Source organism: Caretta caretta, chromosome 25, assembly GCF_965140235.1.
Source record: "Caretta caretta isolate rCarCar2 chromosome 25, rCarCar1.hap1, whole genome shotgun sequence".
Classification (NCBI taxonomy): domain Eukaryota; kingdom Metazoa; phylum Chordata; order Testudines; family Cheloniidae; genus Caretta; species Caretta caretta.
In genome coordinates this window covers 5,403,536-5,420,815 of record NC_134230.1, presented here as the reverse complement: position 1 = coordinate 5,420,815, position 17,280 = coordinate 5,403,536, and the positions used below count along the sequence as shown (strand labels likewise).

Below are 17,280 nucleotides of genomic sequence, written 5' to 3'. Positions count from 1 at the left end.
AAATCTCTGCACTGGAAAGATGTGTGCAGAGAGCTTCTCTCTGTGTGTTTTAAAAGCCCTCATTGGGGGGGGGGGGCAGTCCTGCTGCCCCTGGAGTCAGTGACAAAACTCCCATTAACCGGTGGGGGCGATTGGGGCCCAGCTGGGTGTGACTTTGCAGCACCTGAAACACACGGTGGGGAGGGCACATTACAAACAACTGGACTTTCCTCAGTAGCAGGGGGTCCAGCTCTAACTACAGTGTTTGCCTCCCCCTCCCCTTCTTCGTAGGTCCTAATACTGCCCCCCGCTGCCTGGGGCCAGGCTGAAAAGCCATCTCTGCAATCTCAGCGTGTGACTTAAGGAAAGGAAGATGCCAAGATCATTTGGTTGTGAAGCTCTCTCAGAAACCTGGAGTCAGAGACTGACCATGATGACTTAACCTGCAGGCAGACCAGATTTGCCTCCATCCCCCTCCTGCTGCAAGCACCAGCCTCAAATCAGGATCCCAATCCCACATTAAATGGCCCTTAACAGCTGCAGTTTCTGAGAAGACGTGAACTGTCTCAGGGGCAGAAGGAGGCAGCCACATCTTCCTGTCTTCGGGGGCTGTTTGCTCCTTTGGAACCCCCAGTTTGGGGACTTTGGGGGGGTACAAGTTATGGCTACTTGCTCGTCGTGTTCCTATCTTGTGCTGCACTGAGAGGCAGGCGAGAAGCCAGCAGGGGGAGGTAGAGAAAGCTGCCCCCTAGTGGCTGGGAGATGGAACTTGCTCACCCCAGGAGCCCTGCCGGTGTGTGACATTTCAGCTGGGATGAAGAGTAACAGCAGGTGCAGGGACAGGCTGAGCCCACCAGCTCATTCCATACAGGGCACCTCACAGCATCAGAGCTGCTGCTAACCTGGACCACGTGACATGGAGAAGAATGACTCTGTATCCCAGACCTAGGCCCCATGAACAGCCACCAGGCTACTGCAGCCTTGCCAAAGGAAACCCCACTCCAAGAACTTCTGTCCTATGTTTAATAGTTACTCTGAATTCATTTTACAGGTTGCATAAGGCAGAAATGTACAGACATTTACAGGCACACTGTACAGGAGTTTTCCATCATATATTAGTGCTTTTGCTATATACATATCGTACAGCCTGCAAGGAGGCCTTTCCATGGACAACGCTTCACAATGGTTCTCTCCACCACACTCTGTGGAACTGGAACCAGGTGTGGACCTGGTTTTAGCCCACAAAAGCTTATGCCCAAATACGTTTGTTAGTCTCTAAGGTGCCACAAGGACTCCTCGTTGTTTCTGAATGGAGCTGGGAAATTTAATTCACTCAGTTTTATTTTAAATGCACCAAGTCCACAGCTTTTGAAATGGTATGTAGGTTTTAGCCATGTGACAAAGGCCACAACAACAATTTGAGGGGACCAGGGGCACGCAAAGGCATCTCAGGCTTAGGCTGCTTGTCTTTAGTCAAAGCATTTCCCAGGTGCTTTAGGCAAGCTAGGTGCCGTTTTGGTGTAATTGCCCCACTGAGCCAAGTGGTGGCAGCTGGAGATGGGGCAGCATAGCATAGGCTCACACTGGTGAGTGGCTCTTGGAGGGTTGGCTCCTGGGAGCAGATTGCAATTGAGGGAGGGAAGTTCCTTGTTGCCCTGACTTATTCCTGCTCTTCCTATAGGACAGGCATCAGTGGCAGCCACAGCTCCCAGCCACCATGTCATCATACTGTTTAAGGACAACATTCTCATCATCATCAAAGTAGAGGAGGTTGATGGAGAAGAGTTTGTCTGGGACACAGCAGGGGCTACTGACGTCCTGGCTCAGTTTGAGGGCATTGATGATGGACTGCACTGTGGCGTGGTTCGTTGGTCTCATGTTCTCGCCCAGGGGGAAGGGACAGGATCCTTTACAGTGATACGCGTTGTAGCTTTTCGGGGAGATTATCCATCCTGACCAGCCGATTTCCTCAAAGTCCACAGAGAGGAGTTGTCTCTGGCATGGCAGGAACCGATCCAGCGAGCGGGCAGTCCGCGCCCCATTCACTTCTGGTACGAGCGGCTCAGCCGGGAGGTCTGGAGTCTTAGGGCTCAAATCTAGGAGGGAGTAACGAGATCAGAATAACATCCTTATTGATCAGACAAACCTGAAATGAGACTGAAAGCAAGGTTGCAAGTGTGAACCACCCCCTTCCTGCACTCACTATCAGCCTCCCCATCTAGTCACTCAGCCCCCTTCTCAAAAATCCCAGTGTCAATCTGAATCATTGAGCACTTTGGGACTGATTCTTCTCTCACTCACACAGGTTTAAATCAGGAGGGACACCACTCGAGTCCATGGAGTTGCAATGGAGTAGAGAAGAGACTCAGGTCCAAAGAGTTTGCATCCATCATGGAGCTGACATAGCATGAGAGAAAGGCAGATACATGCCTAAAAGGCTGCACCCATGTCCAAGCCTAGCTCTCTAAAGAGTTTGTTCTGCTGCACAGTAGAAAGGAACTGCAAACCCTTCATGTTCCATTGTTTGCCATGGAGCTTTAGAAAGCAGGATTTGCTTTACCAGATCAGAGCATTGGTCTGTCCAGTATCCTGGCTCTAACTGTGGGCAATTCCTCGAGGCAGCCATCCCTGCAATACACCTGGCTAATGCCACAGTGATCTGTGTAAGGAGGAAAGATCTGAACCTTTCGGAGACCAGCTGATGAGCCTGAACCATGACATTTCATTAGCCCATCCCAGCATAATTACAAGTGTTATTATCCAACAGCAGGAAATTCCACTGCTTGATCACTGCCACAAGCTGGAGGGAAGCAGCATTTCTTTTCATTTGTGTTAAATTTGCAACCACTAATTTAACAGTGATGCCCCTCCCCCGTTCCTCTTTCATGGGACAGCATAAAAACAAGGGTCTTTAATACTTTATACTTTGCAGATAACTAGCCACTTCCACCTGAGGCTCGCACAGTGCTTTTCAGGGGCAGACTGGGGAGCGATTGTTATGCCCATTTCACAGAAGGGGAAAGCTGTGCAGGACAGAGAATTACAGTCCAGTTCTGCTCTGAGAGAGAACTTTACCCAAATGGCTCAGGGGACGGGGGGGAGGAGGCAGTCTGCCTCTCACTCTATGTTGAATCTCCTCAGATTACACATAAATTATCTCAGCTGCCAGCCCTGCAAACTCGCCCTGGATCAGAGTCCCTGGCTCCCTGCATTGCACCCGTGATGAACAAGAACAAGTATAGCTGGAACTTAGCTGGTGAGGCATGGAGCCATGGGCAAGCCAAGCCCCCCTCCCACAGCTGGCCTGGGCTCCAAACGGGTTAGAAGCGTTCAAAGCAGTGACCCCTAGTTTAGTCAGCAGGGCCCAGATCCTCAAGTGTATTTAGGCACCTAACTCCCATTGGATGGAAGTTAGGTGCTTAAATACCTTTGCAGATCTGGGCCCCAGCAACCGTGACTTCGAATGGTGAGTAAGGAAGTGATTGCAGCCCCTTTGCAGAGAAGAGCTGCACTTTATTCCCTCATTATTTCATCAACTCTGTGTCCTTCCCTGCGGAGCATGGGTGGGTTTGCCTGACCTGGGAGGCTGCTGATGGGCAGAGCAGCTCCTCGTCTCCCGTCATCAGTGAACAGAACCAGCATGGGCTTCTTGCTTTCATGGTGATCTCTTCCTGATGCAAATCGCACCATGCTGGGATCCACTGGAGCACTCCCCAAGCCGCGGACAGTCACCAGCAGGCCGTGGTTACTGCTGTCCTCTTCCATCCAGTCACGAACCTGCAAAACCACACAACGGTCAGCATGGCAGCAGCACCTGTGAAGGGACAGGACCCAGCCCCCAGGAAGGCACCGTGAGGTACAGAAAGGAGATACTGGGTACCTATGCATCTTCCAAACCAGTGAGGACGTCTCAGTCCTCAGATTGTGTCAGTCCAAACACCCACAGCCAGCCCTGCCTGATGATGGCTAACACACAGATCAGCAGTGGGCAGTGAGGCTCACCAGCCCTGCTATTCCCCTGTCCTGGGGTTGAATCCTGCATGCAGCCAAGGGGGACAAGCAGCACACGTGTCCCTGCCCTTGCCTGTGCTGAGCCCTGCAGTCAGGAAAGGAGATGAACTGAGCTTCCCTGAGAACAACTCCGCTTGGGTCTGATCCCAGGTTGGAGCCAGAGCTCCCCAAACACCCCGGCCTGTGCTATTTCTGTGCAGCTCTCAGTGGGCCCAGAGCTCACCCTTTATTCTAGAATCCTGTGACCGATGGCTAAAGGTTGCTCTATAAGCGAATGGACACATTGCCTCTCAAGCCCTTACAGAGGAAGCCCGTCACATCTCCTTGGTGCCTTTTCTCTCCCGACTAGTTCTTACATTAGTTAATATTTCTGGAAAATATCTTCTTGTTTCATAATAACCATGGATCTAGACACACCTGGTTTGTGATATTGAGCACATATTTTTTACCATGGTTCATATTAAAAATATGTACATTGCTCTTGGTATCACCCCACATATGTAGTCACTGCACCGGATGTCACCCTGCAAATATACACATGGTGCCAGGCGTCTCTCCCGAAATACACACTCTCAACACTACACCACCTGCCCCTTGGCGTGGTGGGCTCAGTCTCTCTGGTTTCGAGGGAAGACGCCCCATTGCCAAGGGAAGAGATGTTTGTTCCTGGTTGCCACCAGCCCTGCAAACTCAGCCGAGGATCAGTCATGGTGGGTTCTTTCTGGCTCCTGGATCATCCCTTCGGAGCCTGACCCAAATGGTGGATTATGGATGTGGTCAAGATAACCTGGAGCTGTACACCTCAGAATACAGTAAAGAGCCTACAGCTGGAATGTAGGTAACAGTTCTGAGGCTGCTGCACAGGGCAGCCTGGAGCTCAGCTCACTCTTTCTCAGGCACCAACAGGACTGACAAGAACTGGTTTGGATCTGACAAGGCAGCTGCTCAGACTAAAGAAGCTGGTGTGTTTTTACATCATAGATATCATAGGTATCATAGAATATCAGAGTTGGAAGGGACCTCAGGAGGTCATCTAGTCCAACCCCCTGCTCAAAGCAGGACCAGTCCCCAATGTTTGCCCCCGATCCCTAAATGGCCCCCTTAAGGATTGAACTCACAACCCTGGGTTTAGCAGGCCAATGCTCAAACCACTGAGCTTTCCATCTCCCCTTTCCTGATCATAACCTCACTTCAAACTAAATTTTAGCAGAAATCCAGACTTCTCTGTCCCTTTCTCAGACTGTGAAGATTATAGCCAGTGTCCTAACGACATCTGTACTGTAACATCTGGGCTGTCCATGCTCACAGCTGTGTTACTCAGGGCCACATCTGGTTCTAGAGGAGCCATTTCAATACGGTTCAAAAGCAGTTCTGTAAATAAGATTTAAACCCGGCTGGCCTGGCTAGCACAGCCTCAGTGGAAACCCCTGCAGGTCACCTCTATTGATTCAAGAACCCAGGGTTGTGAAATGGCTGGATCTGCTGTCAAGGCTGCAGTGTCAAAGGAGAGGGCCAGCAGACTCAGCCAGCTTTTTCAAATGGTTGCACAGAAAAGCCTCGAAGGTGCCACAAGTCCTCCTGTTCTTTTTTGCGGATACAGACTAGCACAGCTGCTCCTCTGAAACCTGTCAGAAAAGCCTTGACAGACATCCCCTCCCCCCCCTCCCCTAGCAGCTGCCCCTCTAGGCTGAAGCAGCTGGAGGCCAAGGAAGGGCATTGGGAGCTCAGTTTGCTGACAGAAGGGACAGGAAGGTTTCATTCTTCCTCTCTGTACACATCTGAATTTAGGCTGAAGACACTTACAGCTTGTGTGATGCCAAACACCTCCCAGCCAGAGCCCTGCAAAGCGATAAGTCTGGCTGCTAGCAGCTTCTTCCCTTCAAAGGAATCCAGTTTGTTCTTGTCCAGGACTTGATAGACACTCACCTGGGGATAGGGAATACAAGGCAGTTAGCACCAGGAGCCACTGGAAGAGGAAAATCTCATTGAAAGTCTATGTTTTAAAGGAGAAGAGATGGGGGAAAGTCAAGTTAGCCTAGTCAGAAACCTCTGTAATCTAAGGCCTGGTCTACCCATAAAAATTGCACCAATTTTTTAGAAACTGATTTACTTAAATTTGTGCAACTTATTGTGTGGACACTGAAATTGATTTAAAAGTGGTTTATATTGATTTAGCTTAAGTCAGTAAGGATCCAACTTTGGTGAGGTCAGCACACAAACCAGGAGCCAAATCCCACTTTCAGTAAATGTACAAGAGTCACTCCAGATTCATAGTAGTGTCACTAGAGCAGAATATGGCCCATGCACTTTCCAAGCAGAGGCATGTGCGCTTCTCATCTCTCCTTACCTGGCAGAAGTGATGTCTCTTGTAGAAAGGTCCCTCAGCCACCTTAGTCCGCAGTCTGAAGAGATGCAGCTCTGCTGTCAGGATCCTCTCGTTCTTAGCCACACTCGATAAGATGAACAGGAAATGCATCTCATCACTGTGAGCTGGACCAAAGGGTCAGATTAGAAACTTTGGTGACCCCAGTTTCAGCCAAACTAAAAGGAACATCACATGGGCACATTCTAAACACTCTATTCTGATGCTGCACATTCTCTGGGAGGATGTGCTTCATCAGTGCATATGGGATACTGCTTACTCCAGGCCTCCCCTTGGCTTCTAGGATTCAAACAAGCACCAAGAGCCCTGGAAAACTACACACAAACTCTAGCAGATCAAACCATTAGGGCAACCGAAGCCACCAAGAGTTCTTACTTTTATCCAAGAAGCTGCGGACGGTGTTTCCCTCCAGGATGTCAGGGTCTTTGGTGATGCCATCAGCTCCTGCTACCGTGTTGTACAGGTCCACCATGTACTGGGGAGGCTGCTTGATATGATGGGGAGAGCGGGGAGGGTCTTCTATGCCAAATACTTCCAAAAGCCTCCTAAGAGCCTCTGTTCTTGTGTCTTCTGAATCCTCCTCTGGAAGGACATTGGGGGGTCTGGGATTGCAGCTTTGCAGCCTGGCAAGAAGCAGCAGCAACAGGAGTCTCAGCATGGCTGTCCTCTTCCAGTCCCCCTGCATAACTCCCACCCTCTATCCAGCACCACATTTATAACAGGGGGGAGAGATGGAATTAAGTCAAATATGTAAATGAGCCATCAGGAAGGGTAAAGAGAGCTAATTGCAGTGCTAACAAGGTGTGAAACTGGGCTACTGAACGCCTTTCAGCAATTAGCCCAGTACACAAGCTGTATGGAGCAGGAAGCCCACTTGTGTACTCTTGTTATTTGAGAGCAGAATGTGGAGGGAAGGGAGCAGGCAGGAAGGGCACCTGCGCTGCTCTCTGGAGTAAACATCCATGTCCATTGTAGTAAGGCAGTGGCTGAGCCGAGTTTGCTCTCCATAGGAGACTAACTGCCTTCTAATGATGGCATTAATGGGGCAAACAGGAGGACCTTTGTGCTCAGGAATTGAACAGCTCTGAACAAAGAGTGGAGAAAAGGGTGGAATGGACTCTGCCCCTCATGTAGCAGAGGTAAGAAATGCACCTGACAGATAAGAACCACTGTCCAGAGTGATGAGAGATCAGGGCCAAGAGACATTTTCTAGTGCAATATTCAAGGAAGATACTTCAAACCATGCATAACATTGGGGGGTGGGGGGAGGAAAGAGAGGGCAGGGACAACAGACTGCCACTAGTCTGAAAACAAATACCTGGACCTCGGGAGAAGTGCAATAGACCCACCACCTTCAACCACCACCGTTATAACCATCTAGATCTGTTCTGAGCAGGGTTAGACGCTCAGGTGATTAAAATAGCTTAATACTGTAGACACAGTCCCATATTGACTGGATAGAGGGGCTCAAACCCCATTCCCTGCTGTGAAAACAACTCCTGGGCATATGGTTGTTGCACTGAACTACCTCCTAACAGCAAATCAGTGCTCAGTCGGGGCTAGTGGATCAGGCATTGCTGTGGGACAGCTCTGTCCCTACCCTGCTGAGAAGTCACTTGCCCTCCGTTTCTCTTCCTACCCTTTGTCTGTCATGGCCATTTATAATGTATATTCTTTAGGGTGGAGACTGTGTCACTACGTGTCTGGACTACCATGGCAGGCTCCAGGTGCTACCGCAATACACATGAGAAATAAGAACCGTTTGCCAGGCTGGTGAAGATGAGATACACCTCAGGCATGCCAGGATGAAAAGCCAAGAGAAGTGTGAGAGCAACCCCAGATTGCTCATGAGCTCTTGGCCTTAACATGGGCCCCTCCCAGCCAAAGCTATTCCCTTCACGATGAAGTGAGCTGTAGCTCACGAAAGCTTATGCTCAAATCAATTTGTTAGTCTCTAAGGTGCCACAAGTCCTCCTTTTCTTTTTGTGGATACAGACTAACATGGCTGCTACTCTGAAACCTGTCCCCTTTCGCTCACTTTACTCATAAAGTGACTGAGAAAGTGCATAAAGCCATTTTAAACAGAGGAGTGAATAGAGCCCACATCTTCAACATGAAAGACTGTTATCCCCTTAGTCACACTGCTTTTCAGCAGACACCTGCTAAATCTCTGTTCTTGGGTGTTCAATCTGTACATTCCTCTCCCAGATCCAGGAAGAGAAACCAGGACGCATGATTCTCAGCATTCTACTGTTGTCTAGAAAATATTTGTGCAACCCCTTTGTAAAGTGTTTGCTCTCTTAACTAGCAGAGGGTTGTGGTGAGGCTATGGAGATCATGCTGCTGACTAGGTAGAATGGGGGAGCTTTGGGATACCCTTGATAGAATTTCTGTTTCCCTGTTTAGTTAAGGCTATAGAATCATAGAATCATAGAATATCAGGGTTGGAAGGGACCTCAGGAGGTCATCTAGTCCAAACCCCTGCTCAAAGCAAGACCGATCCCCAACTAAATCATCCCAGCCAGGGCTTTGTCAAGCCTGACCTTAAAAATATCTAAGGAAGGAGATTCCACCATCTCCCTAGGTAACGCATTCCAGTGTTTCACCACCCTCCTAGTGAAAAAGTTTTTCCTAATATCCAAACTAAACCTCCCCCACTGCAACTTGAGACCATTACTCCTCGTTCTGTCATCAGCTCCCACTGAGAACAGTCTAGATCCATCCTCTTTGGAACCCCCCTTCAGGTAGTTGAAAGCAGCTATCAAATCCCCCCTCATTCTTCTCTTCCGCAGACTAAACAATCCCAGTTCCCTCAGCCTCTCCTCGTAAGTCATGTGTTCCAGTCCCCTAATCATTTTTGTTGCCCTCTGCTGGACTCTTTCCAATTTTTCCACATCCTTCTTGTAGTGTGGGGCCCAAAACTGGACACAGTACTCCAGATGAGGCCTCACCAATGTCGAATAGAGGGGGACGATCACGTCCCTCGATCTGCTGGCAATGCCCCTACTTATACATCCCAAAATGCCATTGGCCTTCTTGGCAACACGGGCACACTGTTGACTCCTATCCAGCTTCTTGTCCACTGTCACCCCTAGGTCCTTTTCTGCAGAACTGCTGCTGAGCCATTCGGTCCCTAGTCTGTAGCAGTGCATGGGATTCTTCCGTCCTAAGTGCAGGACTCTGCACTTGTCCTTGTTGAACCGCATCAGATTTCTTTTGGCCCAATCCTCTTAGTTGTCTAGGGCCCTCTGTATCCTATCCCTACTCTCCAGTGCATCTACCTCTCCTCCCAGTTTAGTGTCATCTGCAAACTTCCTGAGGGTGCAATCCACACCATCCTCCAGATCATTTATGAAGATATTGAACAAAACCGACCCGAGGACCGACCCTAGCTAAGTGTCTCTATCCAACTGGATTTTGCATTTTCTAAAATGTACAAAAATGTCAAATCAACCTGAAAAACTAGGAATTTGGAAGTATGAGAAAGGATTCACAAGGTCATGTCAGACAGAGCCAGGAACAAAAACTAGCTCCCTCATGTAGCACAACCAATAATTAAGCTAAATGAATGTCCTTGTCTATGCAGACTGTTCAGTGCACCTACTCCTGCATATCCATCTCTGCTAAACACAGTGAGACATGCAGATGAATTTTCCTTGTAAACAGTTGCACACAAACACAGGTCTGTGCAGTGAATGAGGCAAGAAGTTTGAAAGAAAAGATGATGAGCCTATGGTTGATACAATGGACCACAGTAGGACTGGTTTCTATCTCTATCTCTGCACAGATTTCCTATGTGCTCTTGGGTAAGACATTTACCACAGAATGTTTCTAGGTGGCTAGTAATTTTGGCCTTAATCTCTCTGGGCCTCAGTTCCCAGGATGCAATGGGAATAATACTCCTGCCCTGCCTCACAGAAGAGCTGTGTAGAGAGAAGGAAGAGGCATTGGAGAGATGGGGATTGAACAGAGCCTTCTCAGGTAGTGGGGCAGAAGCTGGGCTCGGGAGGGGGCCTGAACCTCTGCTGTGCAGGGAGGGAGTAGAGAATGGGGTGCCTAGGAAAAGCAGTTTGGAGAGCTGGAAGACAAAGCCAGAGACTCTCTTCTGTGGTTTGTGTAGTGACCCGACCACCACCTTAGGTGCTGTAGGAAGCACAGAGGGGCCATGCCCACCCCTCCAGCCGTTGGGTCACTTCTTGTCAACTTTTGTGACTTTACTGTGAGTCTCACGATATTTGGTGTTTTTTTCTTAAATCCCCAGTTTCTGGAGTCATGGGATTATGTCAAAATCTCAGTTTCTTTCTTCTTACTTTTTTTAATGTAATTTTCTAACCCTTGTGGTTAAAAGCTTGAAAATATGCCCTGAGAGTAACCTAAAGTCTCAGAAACCTGAAGATTAAGGGGGAAACTCCCCACTACCACATTCAAAATTTTAAAAAACCCTCATGATTTTTAGGCCAATCTCTTGTATTTTTGGACCTGAGTCAAAATTTTTGAACACTTGAGGTTGGCAATACTGGGGGGACTCACCATCCCTTAAGAACAGCCATACTGGGTCAGACCAAAAGTCCATCTAGCCCAGAATCCTGTCTTTTGACAGTGGCAAATGCCAGGTACTTCATAGGGAATGAACAGAACAGAACTGAGCCTTAGGACCAGAGGCCGCTCTAGCTATAAACAAACTATGCAGCTGTCTAGGATGGCAGTGCTGGCCTGGCCACTCCTGATGGAGGGGTGGTAGAACCAAATTTGAGTGGTGTTGTGATCCTGTGTGTCAGGGCCAAATATGCCAACCTAGGCCTATGAGGAGCGGGGAGGCACACTGAAGTTTTGCCTAGGCTGGCAGATTGTCTGAGCAGCCTCTGTTTAGAAGACTCATAATGACCTTTCCCCAAGAGGCTATTTTGGCTTGTTTAGGGCAGATCTGTGCCTCAGGAGCCTTTTAAAGCTCTTGGGACATCCCACATTCCCCATCATCCATTCTCTGGTGGTGGGGATGCTCTGTGGGGGCCTTTGGGGGTACATCACAGTTACATTGAGGGCATATTTGGACATGTTGCAGGACCATGGGTCACTGCTGTGCTCTGTGTAAGGGTTTTGGTTTTAAATTGACAATAGTGATTATGCTCCAGGTGTTTCTGAAGCCACGTTACCCCAGTTCACTACACTCCCATCTCTGAGACAGGTTTCAGAGGAACAGCCGTGTTAGTCTGTATTCGCAAAAAGAAAAGGAGTACTTGTGGCACCTTAGAGACTAACCAATTTATTTGAGCATGAGCTTTCGTGAGCTGATGAAGTGAGCTGTAGCTCACGAAAGCTCATGCTCAAATAAATTGGTTAGTCTCTAAGGTGCCACAAGTACTCCTTTTCTTTTTATCTCTGAGACATGCATTGTTCACCATTGTCACCACACATATTGAATCTATTTCCCCATGTTAAGTATCCTCACACCTTCTTGTCAACTGTCTAAATGGGCCATCCTGATTGTCACTACAGAAGTTTTTTTCTCCTGCTGATAATAGCTCATCTTAACTAATTAGCCTCTCACAGTTTGTATGGTAACTTCCAACTTATCTGTATATATATTCCATTCTATGCAGCCAACGAAGTGGGCTGTAGCTCATGAAAGCTTATGCTCTAATAAATTTGCTGGTCTCTAAGGTGCCACAAGTCCTCCTGTTCTCATTGTCACCTTAGCACTGTACCCCAGATGAGATCAGGGGGAAGTCTGGGGACAGACATGGGGAGAATGTTGTGACATACGTTTCCCTAGTAGTGATCAGGCTCTTTTCTTTGACAAGATTGTGGCTCTCAGGGGAGCTGTTGTGCAGGCAGGAACTCTCCGGCAGTGGTTCTCTCTGCAGCACTAGTATCAGGGGGAAGTCAAGCTCCCTGAGACACAGAGCAATGTCTAGCATTGTCTATAAAGACCTGCTGTCCCAGCCATGGCAGATGAGTAAACCCACTCTGGGTTAGAGACAAAGGCCAGATCCAAAAGTTATCTAGGCACCCAATTCCCATTGAAATCGCCTCCTCTCACCCCATATCCCTGATGAGAACGTTAGTATGAGAAGGAACAGCAAAGCACAGACTGACGAAAAGTAGAACATGTACAATTAACGGGCTGCTTCACACACGGCCCAACCATGGAACCTTAACTCAGCTCTCTAGGGAGGGCAATGGCAATAGCATGACCTTACCTCTCCCTCACAGCCAACGCCATTTTCTCTCTGCCAACACAACTCCACATCAGGACGCTTTTATCATCCATCCAACGGGACCCTCAGCACGGCCTGGCCAGCAGCAATATAGGGATCACACTGGACACACTGAACTACCCTGTCCTCCTCATTTCCAGCTGCAGTCTCAATTAAAGAGGCTAATGATGGATTAGAGGATTCCCTGTTATTATGTTCCCGTGTTTTAGGCAAATATTCCCCATTCCCAAAAGAACAATCCAGCAAGGAGCTGCCATCTCATGGGGAGGGGTATGGGGGGGAGTAACATTATACAGTCATTCTGTGTGTGTGAAACAGCCCCTTAGTGGGGCATTTCATGGTCTTTATACAAACCAATGGTGTGGCCTCATCTGGAATACTGTGTGCAATACTGGACAGCTCAAGTCAAAGAGGGTTTAGTAGAGCTAGAGGGGATTCAGAGAAGAGCGACAAGAATCATCAAGAGGCAGAAAAAACTCTCATATGAAAAGCAATTGAAAAGACTGGGACTGTTACCTGAGAAGAGAAATGAATATGAAGGGACATAATAAAAGTCTAAAAAATAATTACTTGTCTAGAAAATGTAGATCAGGACCATTTGTTATCTCTGCCACAAACACAAGAACTGGGAGAATTTCAATGAAATTAACACGTGGGAAATTCAGAACTGATGAAAGGAAATGCTTTTTCACACAGTGTGCGATTAACTGTGGAACTCATTGAGGCCAAGAATTTAACAAGATTCAAAGAAGCATTGGACATTTCTATGGATATCAAGAATATCCAGCGCTACCATAATTCATTATAACAACAATTTCCAGAAGGGGTAGATAACCTTGTGCTTCAGGTTTTAAGCCAGTCTCTAACTATTAGAGACCAGGATGAGACCTATGTGGGGTGGAGGTTGGGGCAGATTATCTCACATCTGCTACCAAGGGGTTCTTAGTTACACCTTCCTCTGAAGCACCTGGTGCTGGCCCCTGTCAGAGACAGGATACTGGACTAAATGGACCTCAGCTCTGATAGAGTCTGACAATCCTTATGTTCCTGAATTCCTTTGTACGTTTGCACTTCACTAGCAAGCATTGCCAGGGCTATGCATGAGGGCAGGGAGCTTAACTGAGTATTTCTTATATCCGAGGGGTAGCCGTGTTAGTCTCGATCTGTAAAAGCAGCAAAGAGTCCTGTGTCACCTTAGAGACTAACAGACGTATTGGAGCATGAGCTTTCGTGGGTGAATACCCACTTCATCGGATGCATCCAACGAAGTGGGTATTTCTTGTAAGTCTGAGTCCAAGGTTTTGAAGTGCCTAGCTCTGGAAGGGTCTGGGGAAAAGGTGGCACTGTGTGTGGAAGGACCTTAGTAATACATCATACATTTTTGTAAGTAATACATAATACATTCAGCCATGATAAACCAAGGACATCCTCTTCTGCCCAGGTCTGTGTTACCTATTACCAAGAATTACAGCTTGGTTGTATGTGCACAAAGCAGCAACAGTCTTAGGACCAATGGACTAGCCAGCATCCTACAACACACAAAAGATGCATCCCCTGCTGTGTTGAAGGAAGCAGCGTCTTGCACCCATTAGTAAACTGCCACTGTGAGTGGCACATCAGCACACACACAATGAGGAGAAAGAATTAAGGAGAACAGCCATGAAACGGTTCTGCCAAAACCACATGTTTAAGCCCCTGGGTAAAAGATAGAGGACAGGCACAAAATGGGAATTACCAGATAGCATCCCCCTCTTCCCAACCTTGGGGCAGATGCAGATGAAGATGGTGATGGAGTAGCACCATGCAGGAATGGCAGGCTAATGCATTTTTTTACCTGGGTTGGTAAATTTTTGTGGCAGTTCTGAGAGGCTGACTTAGATTAATAGTATGGGTAGGAATTCAAAAGGCAAACATACATTGATACATTTAGCCAAAATTGTCAGACCTGTGCCTAGAATTGGACTCCTAAATCTCTATGCAGGAACCTAAATAAAAGTGACCTGATTTTCACAGGTATCACTGAATTCAGGGTCTTCCCCACCTTTGAAAATCTGGCTTTCGGAGCCCAACTTTAGGTAGCCACTTTGGAAAAACTGGGGGCTTGGGGAAAAGACTCCGAAGCACAGACACTGAACTGGCGGGAGACGAGTGAGAGGCATTAATGCAAAAAGAGACCAAAGTGTGATTATGGACAACAAATTATATCAGATTTTCATATAATCACAGAAATGTAAGGAATTGCGAGAGGTCATCAAGTCCAGCCCCCTGCACAGAGGCCAGACCAAGTAAACCTAGACCATCCCTGGCAACCTGTTCTTAAAAAACCTCCAATGATCCTCCTCAGAAGCCTATTCCGGAGCTTAACTACTCTTACAGTTAGAAAGTTTTTCCTAATATCTAACCGAACTCTCCCTTGCTGCACATGGAGCCCATTACTTCTTGCCCTGCCTTCGGTGAACATGAAGAATATTTGATCACCGCCCTCTTTATAACAGCCCTCAGCATATTTGAAGACTGTTATCTGGTCTCCCCCAGTCTTCTTTTCTCAAGACTAAACAAGCCAAATTTTTAAAACCTTTTTTCATACATCAGGTTCTCTAAACCTTGTGTCCGTTTTGGAGCTCTCCTCTGGACTCTCCCCAGTTTAGCCACATCTTTCCGAACGTGGTGCCCAAAGTTTCACACAGTCTCCAGCGGAGTACTCAGGACTTTGCAGTGGGGTAGGGCAAAACCTCTGTATGCAGCAGCAGCAACACACAAAATTTGAATATTTCCAGGGGTATGTGTGGCATTTTGGTTCATGACTAAGGCCTCCCACCTGCAAGCACAGATACTGTAACTTTACATATATGAGCAAGTCCATTGACTTTAGTGGAGCTGCTCGTATATATGCAAAGTAAAGTACACGCATAAGTGTTTGCAGAATCATGCCTTAATCTATATTTTTATTTATTATGTGTGTTGTTTTAGCTCCTAAAGGCACCAATCAGGGATCTGGGCCCCATTGTGCTACCTACTGAATACACATATAACTAAAAGATAGTCTCTGCCCCAAACAATTTAAAATATGGCTATATCTACCTAAATAGCAAAGGCCCAGGGTACCAGAAGAATGAAAAGAGCTGCAGTGGCTCAAGAGAGACTGCCAAATTAGATTAACTTCCATTTTCAATGGAAATTTAAGGTCTGTTTCAGGAAATGGGGAAAGTTTAGGCCCAATTCTTAATTTTCCTGAATTGATTTTCCCACCCCTAGTTATATACTAAGAATATTAAAGCAATTGTCTATCATACCCTCAAAGCATACACATATACATGAGAGATGGGTAACTGTACAAAAATGTTTTGCAAATACTCATTCAAATTTTTCATTGAGTTCATTTCAGCTATGTTCCTGCCCCTTTTGTTATCACTTTCTACAAACATTTGTGTGATCAAGTTTTGCTGGCACAAGTGTTTATGGCACATTGGAATAGTCATAGAAAGAGAATTTAAAATTCACTTTCCAGGAGTACTCATATACTCTCTATTTTAACGGTAAGTAAGGAGGATGATGAACAGCATCTACTAAAATTAAAAACCAGATAACTGCACCTGAGTTTTAAAGGAGTTGTCTGAGACTCCTGGACAATTGATATTATTAAAGGCTTAGAAACATGCATTATAGTGATAGACTCAAGGAGCTCAATTTATTTAGCTTAACCTTAAAGATAAAGGTTAAGGGGTGACTTGATTACAGTCTGTAAGTGCCTACATAGGAAAAAATATCTGATAGTGGTTTCTTCAATCTAGCAGAGAAAGGTATAACATGATCCAATGGCTGGAAGTTGAAGCTAGACAAATTCAAACTGGACATTTGGCATAAATTTTTAACAGTGATGGTAATTAATAATTGGAACAATTTACCAAGAGTCAGGGTGGATTCTCTATCATCGGAAATTTTTAAAACAAGATTTGATGTTTTGCTAAAAGAACTACTCTAGGAATTAGGTTAGGGATGTGCTATGGTCTGCGTTACACAGAAGGTCAAACTAGATTATCATAATGATCCCTTCTAGCCTTGGAATCTATGAATCACAGAATCCTAGAATATCAGGGTTGGAAGGGACCTCAGGGGGTCATCTAGTCCAACTCCCTGCTCAAAGCAGGAACAATCCCCAACTAAATCATCCCAGCCAGGGCTTTGTCAAGCCTTACCTTAAAAATATCTAAGGATGGAGATTCCACCACCTCCCTAGGTAACGCATTCGTGTTTCACCACCCTCCTAGTGAAACAGTTTTTCCTAATATCCAACCTAAACCTCCCCCACTGCAACTTGAATGATGTTCAATCTTTGATGTTAACTCTGAATAACTTGAAAAACTGAGAAAATTCCAGATGACCAGACAAAAGCCAATGTTTTGCCAATATTTAGAAAGGGTATATGGAGAGACTAGTTATAGGCTAGTAGGTCTGACATGAATTCTGGGAATATTACTGGAAAGACTGATGTGGAACAAAAATATAATTCATGCCAACCATGGTTTCATGGAAAATAGGTTTTGTCAAACAAACTTGATATCATTCTTTGATACGATTACAAGTCTGATTGATAAAGGTAACTGTGTTGAGGTAATATACTTGAATTTTGGCTTACAACCATGTGATTCCAACTGAAAAATTATCACTATACAAAATCCATGTGGCACA

At 46.6% G+C, this 17,280-nt stretch overlaps 1 protein-coding gene across 1 annotated transcript; it reads right to left on the bottom strand.

Annotated features, from left to right (window-relative positions):
* Nucleotides 1–1,668: 1,668 nt before the first annotated feature.
* Nucleotides 1,669–12,644, bottom strand: LOC125627346 (bone morphogenetic protein 2-like). Its single transcript, XM_048831356.2, has 6 exons — nucleotides 12,574–12,644; nucleotides 6,749–6,996; nucleotides 6,338–6,480; nucleotides 5,794–5,916; nucleotides 3,558–3,756; nucleotides 1,669–2,075 (listed from the first exon to the last, which is right to left on the bottom strand). The coding sequence occupies exons 1-6, from the start codon at nucleotides 12,642–12,644 to the stop codon at nucleotides 1,669–1,671; spliced, it is 1,191 nt and encodes a 396-aa protein (XP_048687313.2).
* Between the last annotated feature and the right edge of the window lie 4,636 nt (nucleotides 12,645–17,280).

Bases quoted from the DNA above. Each gene is read 5' to 3' on its own strand.
- LOC125627346 (XM_048831356.2), bottom strand. From the start codon at position 12,644: ATGGATGATAAAAGCGTCCTGATGTGGAGTTGTGTTGGCAGAGAGAAA. The intron at 5,917-6,337 runs GTAAGGAGAGAT...CCCTATCCCCAG, and splicing joins AGAGACATCACTTCTGCCAG to GTGAGTGTCTATCAAGTCCT. The intron at 3,757-5,793 runs GTAAGTGTCTTC...GTGGTTTTGCAG, and splicing joins TGTTTGGCATCACACAAGCT to GTTCGTGACTGGATGGAAGA.